Below are 21,454 nucleotides of genomic sequence, written 5' to 3' on the forward strand. Positions count from 1 at the left end.
GTGTTAGCCTTGTAAAACAACGCAACGTCGTTAGTGACATATTAATCCTTGTCCATATTTAAATTCCATCGACAGCAATATGATCGGACATTGCACTGGTATAGATAATATGAACAAGGTATATGGAAAAACTTACAGTTCAACTTGCCAACATTCCAAATGTAAATTTAATTATTAAATCTCATCAATATTGGTAATTTAGGTCAGTTGGCTTGTAAATAGATTTTATGATCTGTTGGAGCATCTAAATTACAAGTAACATGTATTGGAAAGCAGTACTATAATTGCCGCAACAACATTCGGTTCATAAACATTTGGCCATTTTGGTATATGGGACAAGTTAGTTTCACGAACAACGATAAACTTTCAAATTGACTACGGCTTTGGAGGCACAATCACAAAAACATAAAGACATGACGATCTCCACTTGGCAAGAGTTGGCAGGAGAATTTCATACGAAACGAAGATTTAGGGAATTTCTCTCACAAATGTGCGAGAATAAATGTTACCACTTGCATGTTTTCGATTATTTTTTAGGTTGTCGTATTGTAAAGTTTTGACATAAGTTTGACTGGTTCCATTTATGCTGATTCTATATTTTGAATAATTGTGTCAGGAGCAAAACCCAGCAATAAGTTTGTTATATCTGTCGTTGATGTTTAATTGTGAATGAGGTAATTCTAAGCATGTACATTTGAGGGGAGAAGCTACTGCCTCGCTTTCTGTTAATCTGATGATTGTTTTCCTTGAATAAATCTTCTGAAACATTTCTCTTTTTCTCATACAATTCTAACATCCTGCCCTAAAACCTTCTTGAACAAGCCATTCGACAAAAATGCTCTGTAACAGCGCCATCTATAGGGATGTGTGCCCCATTTATTACAGACTGAAGGTTTGTCTATGCTATTGCTGCGGTTAATTATGGTTTTAAAAAAATTAAGTCATTCTAACGTAAAGATTGCAAGGGAATTTTATTGCAAACAGTTTGAGGTTCCAGAATGGTACTCAAGCCATGGAACGAACGCTCAACTGGAACAAATCGGGGGGGGGGGGGAGTTAACTGATAATTACCAGGTTGGTAGCAATCGTCTTGACGGGTTCGTGTTCATTGCAGATACCGGCATTGTTGCATACAATATCGAGTCTGCCAAATTTCTTTTTTATGTCCTCGAAGGCAGCTGTAGTGGGGTAAAAAAACATTAATTTCGTTCCAATATTTACTGTAAAAATCAAAATGATTATATACGAGGTAATGCTCATAAAATCATTTCAGCGTTGGCAACATTGCAAGGGTATAAAGAAATATTTAAGTCCAGAAACATGTAATATAATACTGCAGCTATGTGGAACCTATATGTAACTTCAGAAAAAAGAGGAAAAAAAAGAGGAGTAATTCAACTGAGGTCTTCAAACTCACATTTTAGTTGTTCGTTACTGGTGACGTCACACTTCACAAAAACGACCCTTTCATCCCCAAAAGTCTTCTGAAGCGAGGCTGCGACCTCTTGTCCGTTGATAGGATCGATGTCCACGATGCCAACGCCCTACAGAGAGATAATATGTCCATTAGGTGGCTGGCACCTAGAAACTGAAGGATTTAAACTTTTACTCAAACTTTCCTAAAGCAAACTTTTAACCATTCAGTTACCAATACAAAACTTCCTTACTATAAAAATAATTAGCAGGAACTTCCCCTATAAAAGCCGGATTATCGTAAATCTATGTTAATGTAAAAGAACCATGCTAATGATTGGGCGTGCCGTGTTTGGTCCCAAATCCCATAATTTCCCCATGTTTCTGGCGTTCATTGTCCTTGAATCTTGCATAAGATGTCTGTGAATACATAGCGACTATACTTGAGTCGAAAATAAACTGAAAAATGTTCCGTTTTATGTCGGAGAACGCATATGTTTCAAAATGTGTTCCCTGTATGACCATCTGACCCCTCTTTGCATATGTCACGAAAGAGCCCATCATGATTATTCAAATTAATCATACAGTCAAAGCGACGGTATGCGAATTAAAAAACTCCCGCCCAATCTTTGCAAATGGTTGCGTCATCAGTCGTCAGTAATCCGTCCCTATTGAGCGCCCACGGTCCTGTAACTTCCTGTTTAAAAGAAAATTAAGCTGTACTGGGTTATGGTGACGGTCATTGTACCATACAGTTTTTTGAAGAAAACATTGTCTTAATAAAATGCACATGTTCACCGTTAATAGCGTCAGTCATAACGTTTGACACATTGTCATTTAGTTTTAAATGTGTGTGCACTGTAAGAGTTGGTCTTCGTTCTGGAAACGTAGTCTGAGTACTAGGCTTGTTGTAACAATCTGTCAAAACTACGTGTCATCTCATTATTTATTATTAACTCTTATTTACACATAAGATCAGACGTCAATGGTATAGTGTTATTTCTTTCACTAACAAGTAAAGATGGAGAGAAAATACTTTATTGTCCTTCTTGCTGCAGCTGTAAAGTCATTAAGATATCGATATTTTTGAAGACCGCACAGGTCTACGACATGGATGTACTTGAAGTGTCAGGACTTAATTGTCTAGTCGACAGAAGCAGACTCCGGCTCAGGTCGGCGGCCTGAAGAAGACTTCTAGCCTTGTACCGTCTATCGTGTCACCTTAATACTATCTCCCTCTCTTAAGAGAAACTATTCTTTCCTACTTATACAGAGTCGAATTGATTGAATCGTTACACAGACTAAAAGGTATACTAGCCCCCGAGGTATGTTACAACACCAACACTATTGTCCCTCAACTCTAAAGCTGAGAAAACATCAAAGAGATACTTAACAATTACATTAGAAATTACAAATAAAAAATACTATCTTAATTAGTAAATTAAAAAATAAAATAGAAAATTACATTTCTAATAGAAAGACTCCAACTGTAAATGGACAAAGCAAGAGGGCCAATAGTCCAAACCCGGAATTCGAATCGACCGCGGTACAAACAAAGCCATGTGCGCAAACGCGCATAGACGTACGTGTATTTCCATACGCGCTTGTACACATGTGGGTTTGTTTGTACCGGCATCACGTGATTATTTGGGCGTACTGAGTCTGTAGAACGCATCGCGTCCTTTTTATTCCGGAGTAGAACCATTGACTATTGTCTGGCTTTGCATTAAGTGCTCTCAACATGTATACTTATTACTTTCAAAGTCATGTGTGTACGTCATTTAGTCGTCATTGAAATCAAAAGAGGAAAACCCGACATTGATGTTAGCGCCAATTTGAATAATTTTTATACGTATTTGGGAATGCACTGAACCTTTGCGTCTTGTGCAGATGTAGTCTTTTGAGAATTTTCAGATGACAGGTCTTTATATGGCGGAATTTTGACATTTTACTGTTCCCCTCATTTAGGATTATGATATGGAACGATTTTTTATACAGAAAACCAACTCGTTTCCAAAATAGTACGTCAGTCTTCACAGTTGAGGATTTAGACAAAACTATATTTCTATTAAATAAAGTTTGAAACAAATGTGACTTAAATTATAATATGCATGATCGATCACTATTAACCAAATTAATCCTTACGTGTATGGGGTAAACATTTTGCAGCGATGGCCTCGTGTAATTAATAAAATAGCGTGTAGCCGTTTTGGAGTCTCCTTTTTAACCATCACATTATCTGCCCTTGGCTGTATAATAAATTACACTAACAAGAAAAACACGCCGGCTTTAGCATAACAAAGGAAATACAGACCAATCACCGGTGTTCCAAAACATCTTCGCAAAATATGGTTATCGAAGATTCCTCATTTGTAACCAAAATGCGTGATCTGAAGTTCGTGAAATAGCATCTTTATGTTGGACGATGCACTTCTTAAAAACTTTTGAGCGAAGCAAAAATGAATGTTTAAGAAAAAAAGCTTATAAGGGTTTTAAGTGAAAGTCAAGCAATTGGATATCGTACAAAGGTCGATTTGCATATCTATGGACACAAGTAAACAACGATGTGTAACATAAAATACACCATGGAAATGAAAGAAACAAAGAAAATTATACGATAAAACATAATAAAGATTAGTCACCCGGATTCTCCAACATGTTATGAGGGATAATGGAGTGAAAATTTTTTATTGTTCTTCCTGCTGCCGCTGTAGTGCTCCGATCGTTACGACACCAAGCTTTTTTAAGAACGGCGCAAGGACTACGACGTGTATATACTTGAAGTGTCAGGACTTAATTGTCTAGTCTACAGCACCAGACTCAGGCTAAGGCCAGCAGCATGAAGATTCCCGGTCGTGGGTTATTTCATTGTGTCACCATAATTCTCTCTCCATTTCTTTAGAGAAAAAATACTCTCCTACTTATACAGAGTCAAAGTGATCTAATGTTTAGACAGACTGACAAGAACAGTATGGTGTACATGGGGCATGTTACAAAACAATATTATTCCGGAACTCAAGGTGAGAAAACAGTTACATTTCTAATAGACAGAAATTAGGATGCTCCAGTTGATATCGCACATCGTACATGTTATACAAACGCATTTTGAATCGCAAAGAACGCATGCCCTAATGTTTTTACACCTATCCGTCTACGTAGTGCCTCTTGTAGTGCCCCTGCCATCTACTCCAAAATTGCACAGTTTCAAATGAACGGTTTCTGTTTATATTTTTTGATTCGGAAAATGTATTATTTAGGCTGCTGATTATCAATCCCTCTAGAACATATTTCCTTATCACATTTTCACATCTGAATTACCAAATGTAGACAAAACTCTCTCTCTCTCTCTCTCTCTCTCTCTCTCTCTCTCTCTCTCACACACACATCGGTGATACGCCACACTGAATGTTGGTTCAACGGTATGAGTACTCCGCAGTTTACTAAGGTCAACTTAGTTTATCACAGTGACCCTACAGCAAATGACCTCTCGTTGCCAGTGATTAAGTAATAATTTGCAATCGTCTGGGCTTTGATAGTGTAGGTATTGTCAAAATAGTCGACTTTCATTGCAACAAACTGTGCATTTGCGAAAACGATGCAAGATGCAATGATTTTAATGGAGCCTTTAAGTGCGAACCCGGATGGCCTGCAATCTGACATGTACAGTCGAACAGATAGGCCAGTCTGTCTGTCTGTCTGTCTGTCTGTCTGTCTGTCGGTTTCTGTCTGTCTGTCTGTCTGTCTATCTGTCTGTCTCTCTCTCTCTCTCTCTCTCTCTCTCTCTCTCTCTCTCTCTCTCTCTCTCTCTCTCTCTCTCTCTCTCTCTCTCTCTCTCTCTCTCTCTCTCTCTCTCTCTCTCTCTCTCTCTCTTATTGATGGAACGCCGTTGTTTACTAACAAAAGGCCAACTGGGTAGTTTATCACTAGTGACCCTAGAACTTATGACCTCTCGTTGCCGTTGATTTAGTACTAATTCGCAATCGTCTGATTTTTGACGGTGTAAGTATTGTCACAGTAGTCGAGGGATACATGACCATTGGTGTATCACAGAATTTCCACCTCTTTCATATGATTGACAAAAATACGCAGACTAATACAATGTTAGACAGACATATATATTTTACATGCTCACAGAGTGTTTTGACACTGTGCAGAAGTAAACGGTCGAGTTTTAATCCAGTCAGTCTTTGACTTGACTTGCAAGTAATTGACCTGTCCCTCTTTCACGCTTTTAATTTGTCCAGTAAACGGAGCTCTATCCGCTTCCCCGTTACGGAGCCACCCCATCTGGTGAGGTCATGGGCCGTAGGTAATGAGACCTCACTTGACACTGCAATTGCATAAGCTAAACTTTGAACCTTGATTGAACAGTGCGACTTCATTATTAAAAATACACTTACCTTCGCTTCCTTGCGTAGCAGCATTTCTACTATGGCTTTACCAATGCCATTGGCGCCACCTGTAACCAGTGCTACTTTACCAGATATGTCCATGTTGTATGCATGCACCGCCATCTTTCACGATTCTGACCGATATTTAAACTCACATTCGACGCGAGGAAGATTTCATTTATTATTAGGGGTGGGCCTGAGGAATAGGGGAGGGTCGTACTCTAAAAACCTGTCCCGGAGAAGTTTATATTCTGAAATCTGTCCGGGTTTAAATTTGCAAATTTTACATTTTAAAGAGTGAACAAAAATTAAAATTTTAGAAAAAGGAACATGAAAATGTAAAATGTAATGACAACTACCAATACTTGAAGGACGTTCATTTCAACTTTTTGTGTAAATTGTAACTTTTTATACAGCTTAAAACATAATTTAACTAATTTCACTTTAAAGTATCAGTACTTTAGAAGTATATTGCATGAAAGAAGTCCTACATGTCAAGTTTTTGTGGAAAATGGTACATTGCATTTATTTTCTTTGTGTCAACTTCAACTTGAAATTTCAGATCTTAATAGAGCTTGCAATGTGTAATTGAATTGTATATACAAAATAAATATTGGCTGTGCATACATACTATGATTATATATTACAAGCTGCAATCGATGTCGATACAGTAAATAAATATCATAACAGTAACGATTCAATTAAAGGATACAAAACCAGATAGTGTGAGTACACCGGTATATAAAAAGCCCTGAAATATTAATTTTAAATAGTCCTTTTTAGCTCACGTGCTCATACACGTGAACTAATGTCGCAGCAATGTCTGTCTGTCTGTCCGTATGTATGTGTGTCTGTGTGTCTGACTGTCTGTTGGCCCGATGTCTCAAAAACAAGTCATCAGATCAGAATCAAATACCATGGAAAGTCACAGTTTGCAAATGGCAAGAACTGATTTGTTTTTGGCGGGTATGGCTTGCATACTTTTTGATAATTTGCATAATTAGTGATTTAGGAGAAAAAACTGATTTACATTGAAAACGACTGCACATGATTTGATTAGATTTGCTACAATATTGATCAAAGCAGAATATATCCGCCGTAAAAGGTATAAGGAGTGACACGAAAGGTAATTGCTAATTTGCATATTTAATGAACTTTCCTAATTGAGGATACATATATCTGAATTGACCCGATCAAAATTTACGAAACTTGGTATGTATATTAAAGATGCTATGATTTAAGATTATTGAAAGTCATTTAGCATTTTTACTCAGCGAACTCCTAATTTGCATATTTAATGAACTTTCCTATTTAGGCATATATATCTGAATTGACTTGACCAAAGTTGATGAAACGTGCTATGTACATTAAATATACTACGAAATAGCATAATTTAAAATCATTCAGCATTTTTACTTTAGCTAATTTTTAATTTGCATATTTAATGAACTTAGGGATACATCTGAATTGACTTTACCAACGTTGACGAAATTCGCTATGTACATTAAAGATACTATGATATAACATTATTGAATATCATGAAGCATTTTACTTCAGTCAATTCCTAATTTGCATGTTTAATGACTTTCCTAATTAGGGATACATTTCTCTTATATCTTGACCATAGTTGATAAGACATGCTCTGGACATTTAAGATTCTATGATAAAATATTATTGAAAATCATTAAGCATTTTACCAATTTGCACATTTAATGAACTGTCTTATTACGGATATACATTCGATTGACTCCACCTAAGTTGACGAAACTTGCCATGTACATTAAAATACTGTGATACAATTTTATTGAAAGTCATTAAGCATTTTTAAATCAGCTAATTCCTAATTTGTATATTTAATGGATTTTCCTAATTAGGGATATATATATATATATATATATATATATATATATATATATATATATATATATATATATATATATATATATATATATATATATATATATATAATATATGATATATATATATATATATATATATATATATATATATATATATATATATATATTTACTCTACTAATGTTGATGTAACTTGAAACTTGCTTTGTACATTGAAGATACTATGATACAACATAATTGAAAGTCATTTACCATTTTTACTCAAGCCAGAGAACAAGCCAGAGAACATTTTTTAGATTCAAACCCCCCCCCCCCCCCGCGCTCCAGCAGCCTTGTCAAATCAATTGTTGACCAGGGAATCTGGTTCGTAAGAAATGTTCGGACATAAGCTAATGATAGTTACAGTAATCCAACCACCGCTTCTGCTTGCGATTGCTTTGATTGTTTATTTGTTGTCGATGCTAATAGGGATCTCGTGTCAGGCTACTAGAGAGATCTACACAAAAGGACCCCTCGCCAAGCGGCTCTCATTCGAACGTAAATCATCATTATCGCAGCAATGCCATTGTACATTATGACTTTTATGGCGATGCACCTTAACCTCTGAATCCTCTTGCATGCAAAGCAATGGTGGGTACAGTCCCGGGGATTCCCCAGCTTGTGTGAATGACACAAATGTCGCTTTCTTTGTATTCAAGGCACGTCACATGTTGACCCAGTTGTAGTGCCTAACTGCAGAGGACAAGTTCAAAATTCGCTTTGCCCAGTAAAAATTATAAAGGGAGGAGACCTCAAGTTTATACGGTGGTGAAGAGCACAAATCCTGCACAATGCAAACTATAATACTCTGACACGCTTTCACTTCCGCCTCTTCTCTACATTGTAAGATCTGATGTTGATCTGACGACACATTACACGCATGCGCAGTACCTTGCCCCGACTTCAAGCCAAGCTGCAGTCAAAGTGCCATAATGCTGCGAAATATGATGGGACTGTTATTCTTACTGCTTATGATTGGTAAGTTTGACTGGAATTTTGTCTTTAGATAATACTATTCGATTCCTACCATGTTTAGTAAGACTGTAATTTTGCTTTGTAAGCTATTTTTTGTGCGTTTTGAGAAAAAGAGGAACTAAAGCACCAAAAAGGAACTTAGTTGCTTGTATTCAGAACGGCTAACCCACAGAATACCGAGGATTTTCCTCGTTTAGTCTCTTTACATCGCTTCTGCAGCTTTTGTCCCAGGCATTTACATTTAGATTATATTTAGCTGGATGTATCAATCCTTGTCGCCAACAGATCTGTTCAAGGTTTTCTAGGATGCAATACTGGTCCGTAGTTAAAAGTGTCAAGATACTCATTTTCTATTTATGCTATAATTCTAGATTTCAAGATAACATGCGAATTCAGAGGAAACCAAACTGATTCAAATGTTGTTGCCGATTATTCACAGTCCCAATGCTCATATGAAATCATTGTTCCCGAGGTAAGGTCTACGAGGCGCCAAATGTAAAATAATTAATTTACACAATCACGCTTAATTCATTTATAGAACAGATGGAAAATGTATATAGAGGGGAATTTTGAATACATACATACATACATACATACATACATACATACATACATACATACATACATACATACATACATACATACGCATGTATGTATGTATGTATGTATGTATGTATGTATGTATGTATGTATGTATGTATGTAAGTATGTATTCAAAATTCCTCTCTATATACATTTTCCATCTGTTCTATCACTGAAATAAGCGTGATAGGGTAAATTAATTTCTTTACATTTTGCGCCTCTTAAAGGTCTGCGTATGATAGTAAACGAAATCGAGTGTTTTAAACATGAACTGTTTTCTTTTCCATCATTCTAAGCACGTATACATGCCGCTTGCTTTGTAAGTAATGCACAATGTAACTCAATTGTTCATAAGAGATCTTGAGAAAGGGACAACAGCAGCGTTTCATGTGGGCTGCATGATTACTGGATTCCCGAATTTGTTCAAGCCCTATCTCGCCTTTGCCAAACACTCAGAAAGTGAGGAATGGTCCTGTAATCGGAATAACAACGAATCATGCATCTTCCCGATAGTATACAAGCCATACATTTCATCATCAATAAACTAAAATCCCCCCTCCCCCGGTAAACGTGGTAAGAGGAGCACAATCCCCCTTGCCTTATCATTCCCGATGATACAAAGCACAGCTTTCTCTCTGATGTTTTCACGAGGTGAATAGTTAACATAGGTCGTGACTTCAAATTGGATCCGATCGATATTACTATCTCAAAAGAAAAATATTGTCATTTTTTTATAATTGTACATTTTGTAGGCACTAGAAAGGAGACGAAAATACGATTAGAAAGATTGTTTTCCGGTCGTACAATTTTGTCAACGATATATCATACACTATACACCACACCCTTTTATTTTATGCAGCTGACATTTCCATCAGCGTTCAGATAAGTGATTGCAATACTGAAGTATTTGTCGGCTATTTTACGGGACCATCCGACAATTAATTTATTTCACTCTCTACAAGAAAACGTTTTTGACAAAAACTTTCTTATGATGTAAAATAATGCATTTTACAGTTCTGTAAAATTGTTTAAATCTTTCCTTTCCAAATTTGATAATCACACTCATTGTTAATGCTGTCCTGTTTCTTCCAGTCAAACCCCGTTACTTTCCTTTCATACCACTTTGCCCCACTTAAGGATGTACGAGCGGTACGCGCGCGTGGAATTTGTCACTTCCCATAGGATTACATTGAAATTTGCTGGAAAATCAATTTCTACTAATGTCATTTTCATGAAAATTTGCACAAAGCTCTGTCCAGAGAAATAAATAATACTGATCAAATAAAATTATATGGTCACCGCGCTAAATTTTGAGATAAACAGCATTGAATTATTTCGTCCATAGAAAATGCATTGGTGAAAAAATGCTGACTCAGCATTTTTTCTCACAAATGGCAAAATTCATGGTCATTTATCTCACAAACGAGCGCGGTGACCCCTATATTTTATTACACATTTTGATAATACTTACAAAGGAGAATCTAAAAATTGACAATTTAGAGAAATGACATTACTTTTAATTTTACCGATCGTACATCCTTAAGTCGACTGTAATTCTGGTGCGTAGATATCCAGTTACCATATCTAACATTTGATTAAATTTTGTTCCAGAACACTCCTGTTGGTGACATTATCTTTACCCTTCCCCATTGTCAGGTGAGAAAAATCATCGTTAGTAATAAGGCATAGAGCTAAATTCGTTTATCACATGCACAAGACAAGTTTGTCGTCTCCGAACAAAAAATACGGGATTTATTCTCAGGTCGTTCTACGTCACGACAACCCGCGTCTATGTCATCAATTTTGGTCCGTCGGAACTTTTTTTGCATCGATCTTCGGTGTGCTCGTCAATGTAAACAAACAACATGGCGGCCGGTATTTCTCCCACGATCAAAATGTGTCTGACGTGAAAATATCGTAAACAATAGTCATGATTTAGAGTCTGACAAAATACATCCAATAGGCAAATTTTGAGTCCTTGTGTTTTAGTTTTTTTGCCGATATGGGGGTTTGTATTCGAATAGACCCCGTCGACACCTGAACTTTCGACGCACTGTGTGCTTTCATGCAGTAGACATACAGCTTCCACTGCAACAAGGGCTCAAGTGCGGTGTCCAGGCCTCCAAAAGTCATGTAATGAAATCGATATTTTCATAGACTACGACAATAATAATCCGAGCAATGAAAACACAATAGTGTACCGCCTGTATATTCCTAAGGAATTGCGTGAATTATTTGCGGAAACAATGAAGTCAAAGCTGGTCCCGTTACCATGGGTTCCATAATAGTCTGGTGCCCAAAACCCTGATTTTTGGTCGAACCCAAAATTTCGGCCCCACAATGGTTCTTGGTAAATTCTGTATCTTCAAAGCCTACTGAATCAGGATCTGCATGAAGCCACCCTGGCACCCTTGGGCATTTTAATATATTCAAGATGGCAGCCAAGATGGCCTCCAAAACATGTAAATGGTAATATCTCAGCTCTATGAAATGTTATCAAAGTAATTTCGGTGTCATTTGCAAGGTAAACAGGGCCGAGGAATTCATTTCTTTTATTGCCCAACATGTTCAGCTCTTAATTTGCATAAATATCCAAGATGGCTGCCAAGTTCCATATCACAGCTCCATGAGAAGCTGTTGAGTCATTGTGGTCTCCTTTGCCAGGTAAGTGGGCTAAGGAACTCATATCTTTCATTGCCTGACATGTACAACCCTTAATCTGCTTAATATCCAAGATGGCTGCCAAAATGACCTCCAAAAATAGGTAAAACATCTTATCTCAGCTCAATGAGAAGCTTTTGGAGTCATTTTGGCTCCTTTCCCAGGTATATTGGGTCAAGCAATTCATATTTTTCATTGGCTGACATGTACAACCCTTAATTTGCATATAAATTTACATAAAAATCCAAATACTGTTTCAGTGTGTAAGGAGTCATATCTCAATACACTATGCCACTGATTTTGGTGTCTTTCAGCATGTTTTACGGGTCGAAAATTGGTTTCTTTTGTATATTTGTTATAAAATCAACCATGAAAATCTAAAATTGATGCATACAAACCAAGATGGCTGCTAAGCTGGTTTCCACCACATATATCAAGGTACATCATTTAAAGCCAAAATGACCACCCAATATCAACTATGGCCACACACAATGGATGCCACAAAAACATTGAGTCGTATCTTAACCAACCAAGCATTCTTGAGACCTATTTTGTTATGTTTGGTCAGGTTTTATTGGTCACAGGGTTTTTCATTGCTTGTTTCCTTCGCTGGAAAAATCTTACTTCTAATGGAGGGTTTATCCCGCATTGCCGCTATAATGGTTTCCTAAATTATTACACCGTATCTGAATTTTCCAGCATGTTCGACACAAGGTTGTATGTGCTTGGGTCCGTTTGAGAGGTCATGGAATTCACATTTTCGCTCATATAAATTGTCAAACCATCCATTCACATCAATTATATTTTTTTAACAATAAAGATTCTGGTCTTTTGCTACTTTTGACGACAAGATTTCATGTTATTCCTCTGAAGTTGTACCCTTAGCTTTGTAACCGTCATGCTGCAAACAATTTTATATATTCTGAGATAGGGTCATCCGTAGGGGCATCAAGAATACCAATGTTTTGCGCTTGACACCCATCCAAAGCACTTTGAACAGTTTAATTGCAGTACAATTACCCAATATTTAATTGAATTGTTGTTGTTTTTATAATTAAACATATATACACCTTGCTCCTCCGAAAGCAATCTTCATCACTAGTTCTAATCCACTACCTGACATCAAAAGGTCTATACTGATGAGCATGTGCATTTTTCCTTGTGTCTCGGAATGAAACCAAAAGTACATAACAGTGCTGATGTGTTTCCTATCACATCACTTCTCCAATAGATGGATTGCAGACTAACCTGTACTGTTTTGATGACTTGTACAAGCTTTTATTGGACTATATAAGAAACATACCAACAACCAAAAATGTATGCAGACAAAGAGCCACAACTGCTAGGTGCCCATGCTGTGTCTTGTTATGGTGCAGTGGCCTACATACTAGCAATTGGAGCCGCTACACACTAAAACAGCTTCTAAAAATAACGAGCATAACAACTGGCACACACATATAAAAGTAAATATTGATGAACATGTAATATCCGCATATATAGATATTCAGAATCACACACATATATCTCTTTTTAATACTCTTCTGTTGTTGATTTTGCAAAACCTTTATTGTACTTTATGATCAAGATCACAATTGGGATACGACTTCAATAAAGGCTTACTTTACTTCACTTAACTTTATACATATAAATAAGGAACGGTATAGTGAACAAAGGTCTCAAACGGATTTATGTGACTTTTGTTGGCTGAAAGATAAAATCAGTCAAATTACTTTGCACTTTAACTTTTAGTGAAAGCTAACCAGCCCTTTCAGAAGTCCATAAATCCATTCCTAATGGATGTACAGGTGACCCTCAATGTTCCACAGGAGTTACAGGCGGTCTTTAACTCAACTGGCTGTGACATTTGTATTTTCTGCGAGTATACTATAACAAGCAAATGCCAATGTAAATGACCCTGCTAATAACAAAAGCAATGAAGATGATGTTGTGCAAGAATCTGACTTGTAAATGAGTATTTTGGTACATTGTTACAGATAAGTATTATAAAACGTGCCACCAAATGATAAATGGTACGTAAACAGTTCATTTAATGGGAAAAATGTGTTCCTTGATACCTAAATGCGGCAAAGATTAAGAATCAATCTCAAAGATGATCATTTAAGGCTACTGCCTGTTTTGCAACCCTTTTTAGGGCATCGATGATGTTTTGACTTCACTTTTGATATATATGTTGGATTGTACAGTTATATGCAATTTGACCGTTCAAATGTATCCAAAGACAAAAAATGGTGTCGCAAGCTACTCTGTAAATAGAGACATGATGTAATATTTTTGACAAAATTAGAAGCATTATCAGATGAACTTCCTTTTTTTGTAATGTTCTTGAAAGTTTTTTCAGGTCAGATAACTAGAGATTCAAATTCCGCAAACATGACCATATTCATCAAAATAGGTCTTAAGAATGCTTGATTGGTAAAGATGCAACTCACACATTGCTAACATTGGTGTTTGTAATGCAATAAAACTGCTCAAAGTGCTCTGATTTGTGTCAAACGCCAGAGGTTGGTATTCCTGCTGCCTATGAATGACACTATAGCAGAAACTAGAGGCTTGTTTGTAGCATGACAGTTGTAAAGCTTAAGGTACAACGTCTGACGGATGACATGAAACCTTGTTGTCAAAAGTGGCAAGAGACAAGTATCTTCATTGTCAAATCAGAAAACCATGCCTGCAATGATAAAGGTATTGATTTCATATAAGGCCTCTGCTACACCCACTTGCGGTCATATATTTAAAGGGCAGAATATTAAAGATCCTCCTGAAAATGATCTGAGTGACTAAGTTGGTGCAAGATAACCAAGACAGATGACTCAGGTTGGCTCAAAGATGACCAAACAAGTCACTTTTATGCAACTGCGAATGCATTCTCAACAAATTCGCCTCGAATAAGTGAAGCTCATTTATTGTGGTTGATTGGCAAACGATAAAATAACCATTCATGTTGTATGGAAAGATACAATTCATTATAATTTAATTTAAATGGTTGGTTTGACAATTTATGAGAATGGAAATGTGAATTCCATGACCTCTCAAACAGACCAAAACACTTACAACCTTGTGTCAAAGATGCTTGAAAAATTAAAATACGGTGTGAAGTTTTAGGAAACCATTAGAACGGCAATGCGGGATAAATCCCTCCATTAGAAGTAAGATTATTTCCAGTTCAGAAAACAAGCAATGAAAACCCTGCGACCAATAAAACCTGACAAAACACAACAAAACAGGTCTCAAGAATGCTTGGTTGGTTAAGATACGACTCAATGTTTTTGTGGCATCAATTTGTGTGCCAATAGTTGATATTGGGTGGTCATTTTGGCTTTAAATGAAATATTTCACATTAAATATAACGAAAGAAACTTATCCTTCAGCATAAACCGTTAATGTACTAGTCTCTAGTATGCAATCTCAGCTAAGATATACCTTGATGTTTATTGTGGAAACCAAATTAGCAGCAATCTTGGATTGTATGTATTCATTTCAAATTTTCATGGTTGATTTTATAGCAAATATAAGAAGAGATGCCAATTTTTTGAAACGTAAAACATGCTGAAAGACACCATAATCAGTGGCATAGTGTATTGAGATATGACTCCTTACACACTGAAACAGGTATTTGGATTTTTATGCAAATTTGTATGCAAATTAAGGGTTGTACATGTCAGCCAATGAAAGATATGAATTGCTTGACCCAATATACCTGGCAAAGGATACCAAAATGACTCCAACAGCTTCTCATGGAGCTGAGATATGGCATTTTACCTGTTTTGGAGGTCATTTTGGCAGCCATCTTGGATTTTTATGCAAATTAAGGGTTGTACATGTCAGGCAATAAAAGATATTAGTTCTTTAGCCCATTTACCCGGCAAAGGGGACGACAATGACTCCAACAGCTTTTCATGGAGCTGAGATATGGCATTTTACCTGTTTTGGAGTTCTTTTGGCAGCCATCTGGATTTTTATGCAAATTAACAGTTTCACATGTTAGGAATGGTAGAAATGAATTCCTTGGCCCTGTTTTCTGGCAAATGACACCAAAATCATTTTGATAACATTTCATAGAGCTGAGATATTACCATTATATGTTTTGGCTGCCATCTTGGCGGCCATCTTGAATCTATTAAAATGCCCAAGGGTTCCAGGGTGCTATCATGTAGATCCTGATTCAGTAGGCTTTGAAAATACAGAAACCACCAAGAACTATTGTGGGGCCAAAATTTTGGGTTTTGTGCTTCGGCACCAGACTATAAGCATTGAACCAGGGTCAGGCACGACGTTACACAGTGTTCGCGCCGCCGAGATTCACTCGATTTTTGTTCCCGAAAAATAGCGTATCTTTGTCTGTGGTAAATTTCTAAGACTGTGCTATATTTGAAGTGGTGTATAACTTGCGGAAGGTACGTGTGGACCGAGAGGTCGTCTGGCATTTGCTCCATACACGAACGTGAACGCTGTGTTCCTAGCTCACGCAACGGACGACTACCGACTTGAAATGATCGACAACTTGCACATGGTGTATTGATATTATTCCTAAAGTTGTTCAAAAGTTTAAATGCGGAATCGTCATTGAAAAGTTCTTTTACTTTGTAAATGATAACCAATTCTTGGCTTGTGCATGTGATAAGTATATTATTCCCTAATATTTTTCTTCGTTCAGCTCGGAAAATAGTCGTGACGTAATGACCGTGTCATCACGAGTCGCAGACGAGAAGTGACACGGTCATTACGTTACTCTATTATGTGAGGTGTGGATTTGCCATCAAACACTTATAGATCCGAAGGTTTTTATTTATATCGTAGATATAGTAACTTATTAAGGTATATTCATATTTGCTTACTTTAAAATTCATTCAGAGCAACGAAACAACTAATGCAACTTCAAGAAAGCCCATGCCTACAGAGACATCAAGTCCAACACGTCTTACGTTTGAAAATGTATCAATAATAGACGGAAACAAGGTAAGGAAATTTTATCTCACTAATAATTTTTACATAAGTATTACTACACTATACACCTCTTTAATTCAGACACATACATACATACATACATACATACATACATACATACATACATACATACATACATACATACATACATACATACATACATACATACATACAGATAGACAGACAGACAGATAGACAGAGAGAGAAAGACATAATCATGCACGCATGGATGAATGCGCACATATAAACAATGTCACACAAATATGTGTTCTGTTGCCGATAGTTGGATAACAAAGAATATATTTTATTACTTGGGTGAACTCACAGGTATCTCGCTAACAAGGGAAAAAAAATACCAAACAACAAGAAAGAACAAAGAGTGACATAAAACAGACAGACAGAGACAGCGCACAATGTGTGTCCTTCGTCACTTCCTATTATCATTTATTAACCAAAGGCAGCTACTTGTCTGTCATTATAGAATGAGCGATTCAAGGTGGCCTCGGACACGGGTGACATTTCCGTCGTGGGATACCTTGACAGTAATATAGATGGAAAATACATTCTTACCGTCCTAATTGAGACGGTTCAGGTGAGTTACTGTATTAGTTCATTAAAATCTGTGCTTAAATTTCCCTGCTTTCAAGAATTATCCACGACCACATCACAATTTGGCTGGGCTCCTGAATCAGAACGAAGGTTCTAAACGCTTTCATCGTCGATAATGGTATACCTTTTATAACTTTTTAATTTTGAAAATCATACTCTCGTACAGCAACGCTTTGCACTTATGGCTACGTAGGCTTTTGTTTGGTGGCACCGTAGTGGCGTACCCGTATTCATGCCAATGTGTGCCCTTTCGGTACAGTCCATGATTTTGCTACAAAATATCTGGGAAACGTTACAAGAGTTAATTTCGTCATATGGCTACCACAAATCATGTCATCATTGCATTTTTAATAAATTGACTGACTTGCCAAGGTAGAATATTTTTAGAAGCTTCCACTTTTGAAACCATAGCTAAGTCATTGCTGGTGCTGCTAATGATGCTGTGGAATCTATGGAATAATCAGATGTGTGGGTACTTGCTGTGACAGTGCCTAAGCTTTTTCCCCCAAATGATGAACAGAAAATTAAAAATTTATTACTCGTAATTTCACACCCCCACTAGTACAAGTGTCGCTTGACGTCCGAAAGTTTGCTGAGCAGTGTACCGTACATATAAAAGCTACTGTACATGACGTGCAGTCACACGTGAAGAAAATACATCCATGATCCATGTGCACCTCTCTATTGCGCATGCACGATAACCCTTAACACAAATAAATTCGTTTTTACACTAGTTTGCAAGATTTTCGACAAGATGCACATTGAGTAGCTAGTATCTTAATATTATGGGTACACGGTCACCGTAAATTTGCATATTCCATATATGGTAAAGGGGCGGGGCTTAGCGTACTACCCTGTAACACCTGTAGCTGTCCGTCCTCCATATTTGACCCGTCAAGAACATGCAGACGACGCTGCTAAGTATGCCATGGCTGGTCGCGTGGAGGCGCCCTTTTTAAAAGCGGCCATCCGCGTAAAATCTTGATTGGCTATTAAAAAACAGGTGACCGAATACCTTTCATATACCCCGTTTACTTTTTCACTTATACCTATGCCACGGAATGATCAGAACACAAGCCAGTCGCTGTGCACTGTAACAATAATACTTGAAGAAGTCGACGGATGGCCACCATATTACAATGAAACGTGTGAGATGCCGACGAGAGGGCTGCGAAAAGTGGTAAGCATTCTCAAATCTTTCATCTTAAAAGAATGCAATATAATTTAAGTATCATTTTGCCAAATCTGCTCCTCCCAGCTGTTCAAGCGGACGATGAATAAGCTTATGTGACTAAAATAAATGTGAAATGAGTCTGTAATAACCTCAATTGTTGACTTATCGATGAGTTCTGAAATCGATGTGAATAATTTGTGATCATGTAGAAAATTCCCTGACAAAATTCCAATGCCTCTTGGGAGTGAGTGTTACCTTTAGACATACAAAAACAAACGTCATATAGAAGTACATACTCATGTGAATATATGTGAATGTGAATATACAATCTCTTCTACGGAAGCCTATCTTTGTGGCATGACAGGTTGTTATATTTCCAATTCGGAATCATCAAATAAATGTTTTGCCTAAAAGAGCCTATCTCCACTGTATATGTACCTCCCAGAGCTTGTATCATTCTGTAAACATTCCAGAAGTATGGGACTGTAAATTGTACGGAGAAGGCTATGAGTGCATGTCTGAACGAGGAGCGTATGAAAACAGAAATTGAAGTTCTATTTAAGTATTTCTTCATCTATAATGCAGTCCTTTCAGAGGTAACCAACTGGACATTCTTTTAAGTCATAGTATCGTAAGAGACCTAGTTTTCTATACGAGATGTAAATATTCTATGTTAAAAGGATTTTTTAAAATAAGTTTGGAGGGAACGTGACATTTGTCCCCACCTGCTGTCTGCTACAATTGAAACTTCACCTTCCAGCAAACTTGAAAACTTCCAAGCTCCCCACATGCATAAAGAAAACCCCTGCTGATTCCCGTACAACTTGAACACGGTGCGGCAATGTCGCGCTTCTACGACCTTTCTTCCCTCTTTGGCAAAATAAAACGACTACTTGTCACTGATTGGCTAAGCGCAATGATAAAGGTATTCAGCCATCTGATGATGTAGATGACTCAACATAAGTATTGGTAATTGTACGGGTTCGAGTGGGTTTACAATTCTAAACCTCACGGCTTTAGCTGGCATGTTGTAAACCGCACGAGGCCGAAGGCCGAGTGCGGTTTACAAACTTGCCAGCTAAAGCCGTGCGGTTTAGAATTGTAAACACAAAAGAACCTGTACAGTTACCTACTTATACTACGAAAAAAGAGGATATTTGAAAATCTATCATGACCTAGTTGTGCGGTGCTATCAGAGTGATTAATTTGCATTGCGCCTTAAAACACCTGGTGTCATTAGGGAGTGAAATTCTGACACAATAGATAGTTTAATACAGCTTTCTCATTGGGCAACAAACTGACTGCACTGATCCAGGTGCATATCAATTTGCCACGTGGTATGATGCATGTGCATGTCACTGTGCATCGGCCACGCCACCAGTATGAACACATACTTGTATATCTCCGACACAATGTAACCAAGCGAAGTGGAACGGTTTTGCTCGCAGTTTGATAACGCTATACTACTGGATGGCAGAGAGGATTTATACCTAACGGCAAACATGAAAGTGAAAGATTTCCTGCTGCCGTGAACAGTGCACAATTGACTGAAATACAAGGATCTCGCGTACTTCAAAATACACGCAAGTCTACCGGACCAGATGTTAACATTGGCTACGGCCTGATTATGGGCCTGTAACTAACACTAATGCATCGCGTTCTCGATTAGACAAGCGAAGAAGGGGGGGGGGGCAGGTTGATATAGAGATGCGCCTTCTGAAGGCATAAATATGCAGTCCGTAGACTACAGAGGTGGACCTTACGACAGTAAAAGTTCGATGTATCTTGCTAGGACGCTATAGGGTGGGAATGTGTTTTGCATGAATTTGGCTGTCTCCGTGCTCACAGTTTGTCAAGAACTTAACCCGGTGGAGCGAAATGGAGGGAAGAATTAAGCTAACATATCTTCTGATGCCTGCCTTTCCCACTACTCGCCACCGATGGAATTACAATTTTAGGGAGAACAGCAAGGAAGAATAGTCAATAGTTTCGGAGAGAGTTTCCAAACTCATGCTACATTTGCAACTTGAAAGTAGACCAAGTAAACTACTTACAGAATGGCCGCCTTCTCTCTCTCTATAGGATGCGATGTTCCCGACCAAAAGTTTGGATGGAGTCTCACGATGCAATGTTCCCGACAAAAAATTGAAGGGATTCGAGAATCGAACAAGATTACGTCTGGTGACTCAATATGAAGTTAAATCTTGTGATGCAATCCCTTGGTTATTCAAATGATGTTCTTGTCATTTTTAACAAGCTATAGCAAACATTCAACCGTATATTCCAACCATCCAAACGGCACGTCATGCAGTCTACTCCAACAGATAATCAGCGCATAGAGTGACAGTGGCATCGCACAAACGACACCTGTTCATATTGCAAATCTCAATTTAAACAAACAAAATGGCCGCCTCTCTCCCTCTATATTACGGTCGTGTGAAATCGACATCGACTTATTTTCGAAGCCGACGCCCAAGAGTAGAGATTGGTTATGTGTGTAATAACATATTGCACCATTAAATTGTCCTTTAAAGCTAACCTTTTTTTGTCTCCAATGATCATTTTCTTGGTGTTCATCGACACTAGGAACAATTGTCGCGCTTGATGTTGACGTGTGTGGCAAGGCTTCGTATTGTTACCAATGAAGCATGCATTGATAGTACAATTTTTCAAAACATATGCGGGTGGCGGAATAAAAGGTACCCCCCGGAATTGAAGGTTTTCCCATCATTTGTTAAATTCGGGGCATGGGTATGTGACGTTGAAACAAAACAGAAACAGGCCATAT

At 37.6% G+C, this 21,454-nt stretch overlaps 2 protein-coding genes across 2 annotated transcripts; one reads left to right on the forward strand and one right to left on the reverse strand.

Moving 5' to 3' along the window:
* Positions 1–1,056: 1,056 nt before the first annotated feature.
* On the reverse strand, positions 1,057–5,944 carry LOC139138035 (15-hydroxyprostaglandin dehydrogenase [NAD(+)]-like). The gene is made up of 3 exons (XM_070706256.1): positions 5,814–5,944; positions 1,418–1,544; positions 1,057–1,178 (listed from the first exon to the last, which is right to left on the reverse strand). The coding sequence occupies exons 1-3, from the start codon at positions 5,925–5,927 to the stop codon at positions 1,057–1,059; spliced, it is 363 nt and encodes a 120-aa protein (XP_070562357.1). The 5' UTR covers positions 5,928–5,944.
* A 2,617-nt stretch (positions 5,945–8,561) lies between these two features.
* Positions 8,562–17,685, forward strand: LOC139138036 (uncharacterized). Its single transcript, XM_070706257.1, has 6 exons — positions 8,562–8,678; positions 9,047–9,147; positions 10,869–10,913; positions 16,791–16,895; positions 17,365–17,475; positions 17,659–17,685. The coding sequence occupies exons 1-6, from the start codon at positions 8,633–8,635 to the stop codon at positions 17,683–17,685; spliced, it is 435 nt and encodes a 144-aa protein (XP_070562358.1). The 5' UTR covers positions 8,562–8,632.
* Positions 17,686–21,454: the final 3,769 nt, after the last annotated feature.

Source organism: Ptychodera flava, chromosome 8 (genome assembly GCF_041260155.1).
Source record: "Ptychodera flava strain L36383 chromosome 8, AS_Pfla_20210202, whole genome shotgun sequence".
NCBI classification, from domain to species: domain Eukaryota; kingdom Metazoa; phylum Hemichordata; class Enteropneusta; family Ptychoderidae; genus Ptychodera; species Ptychodera flava.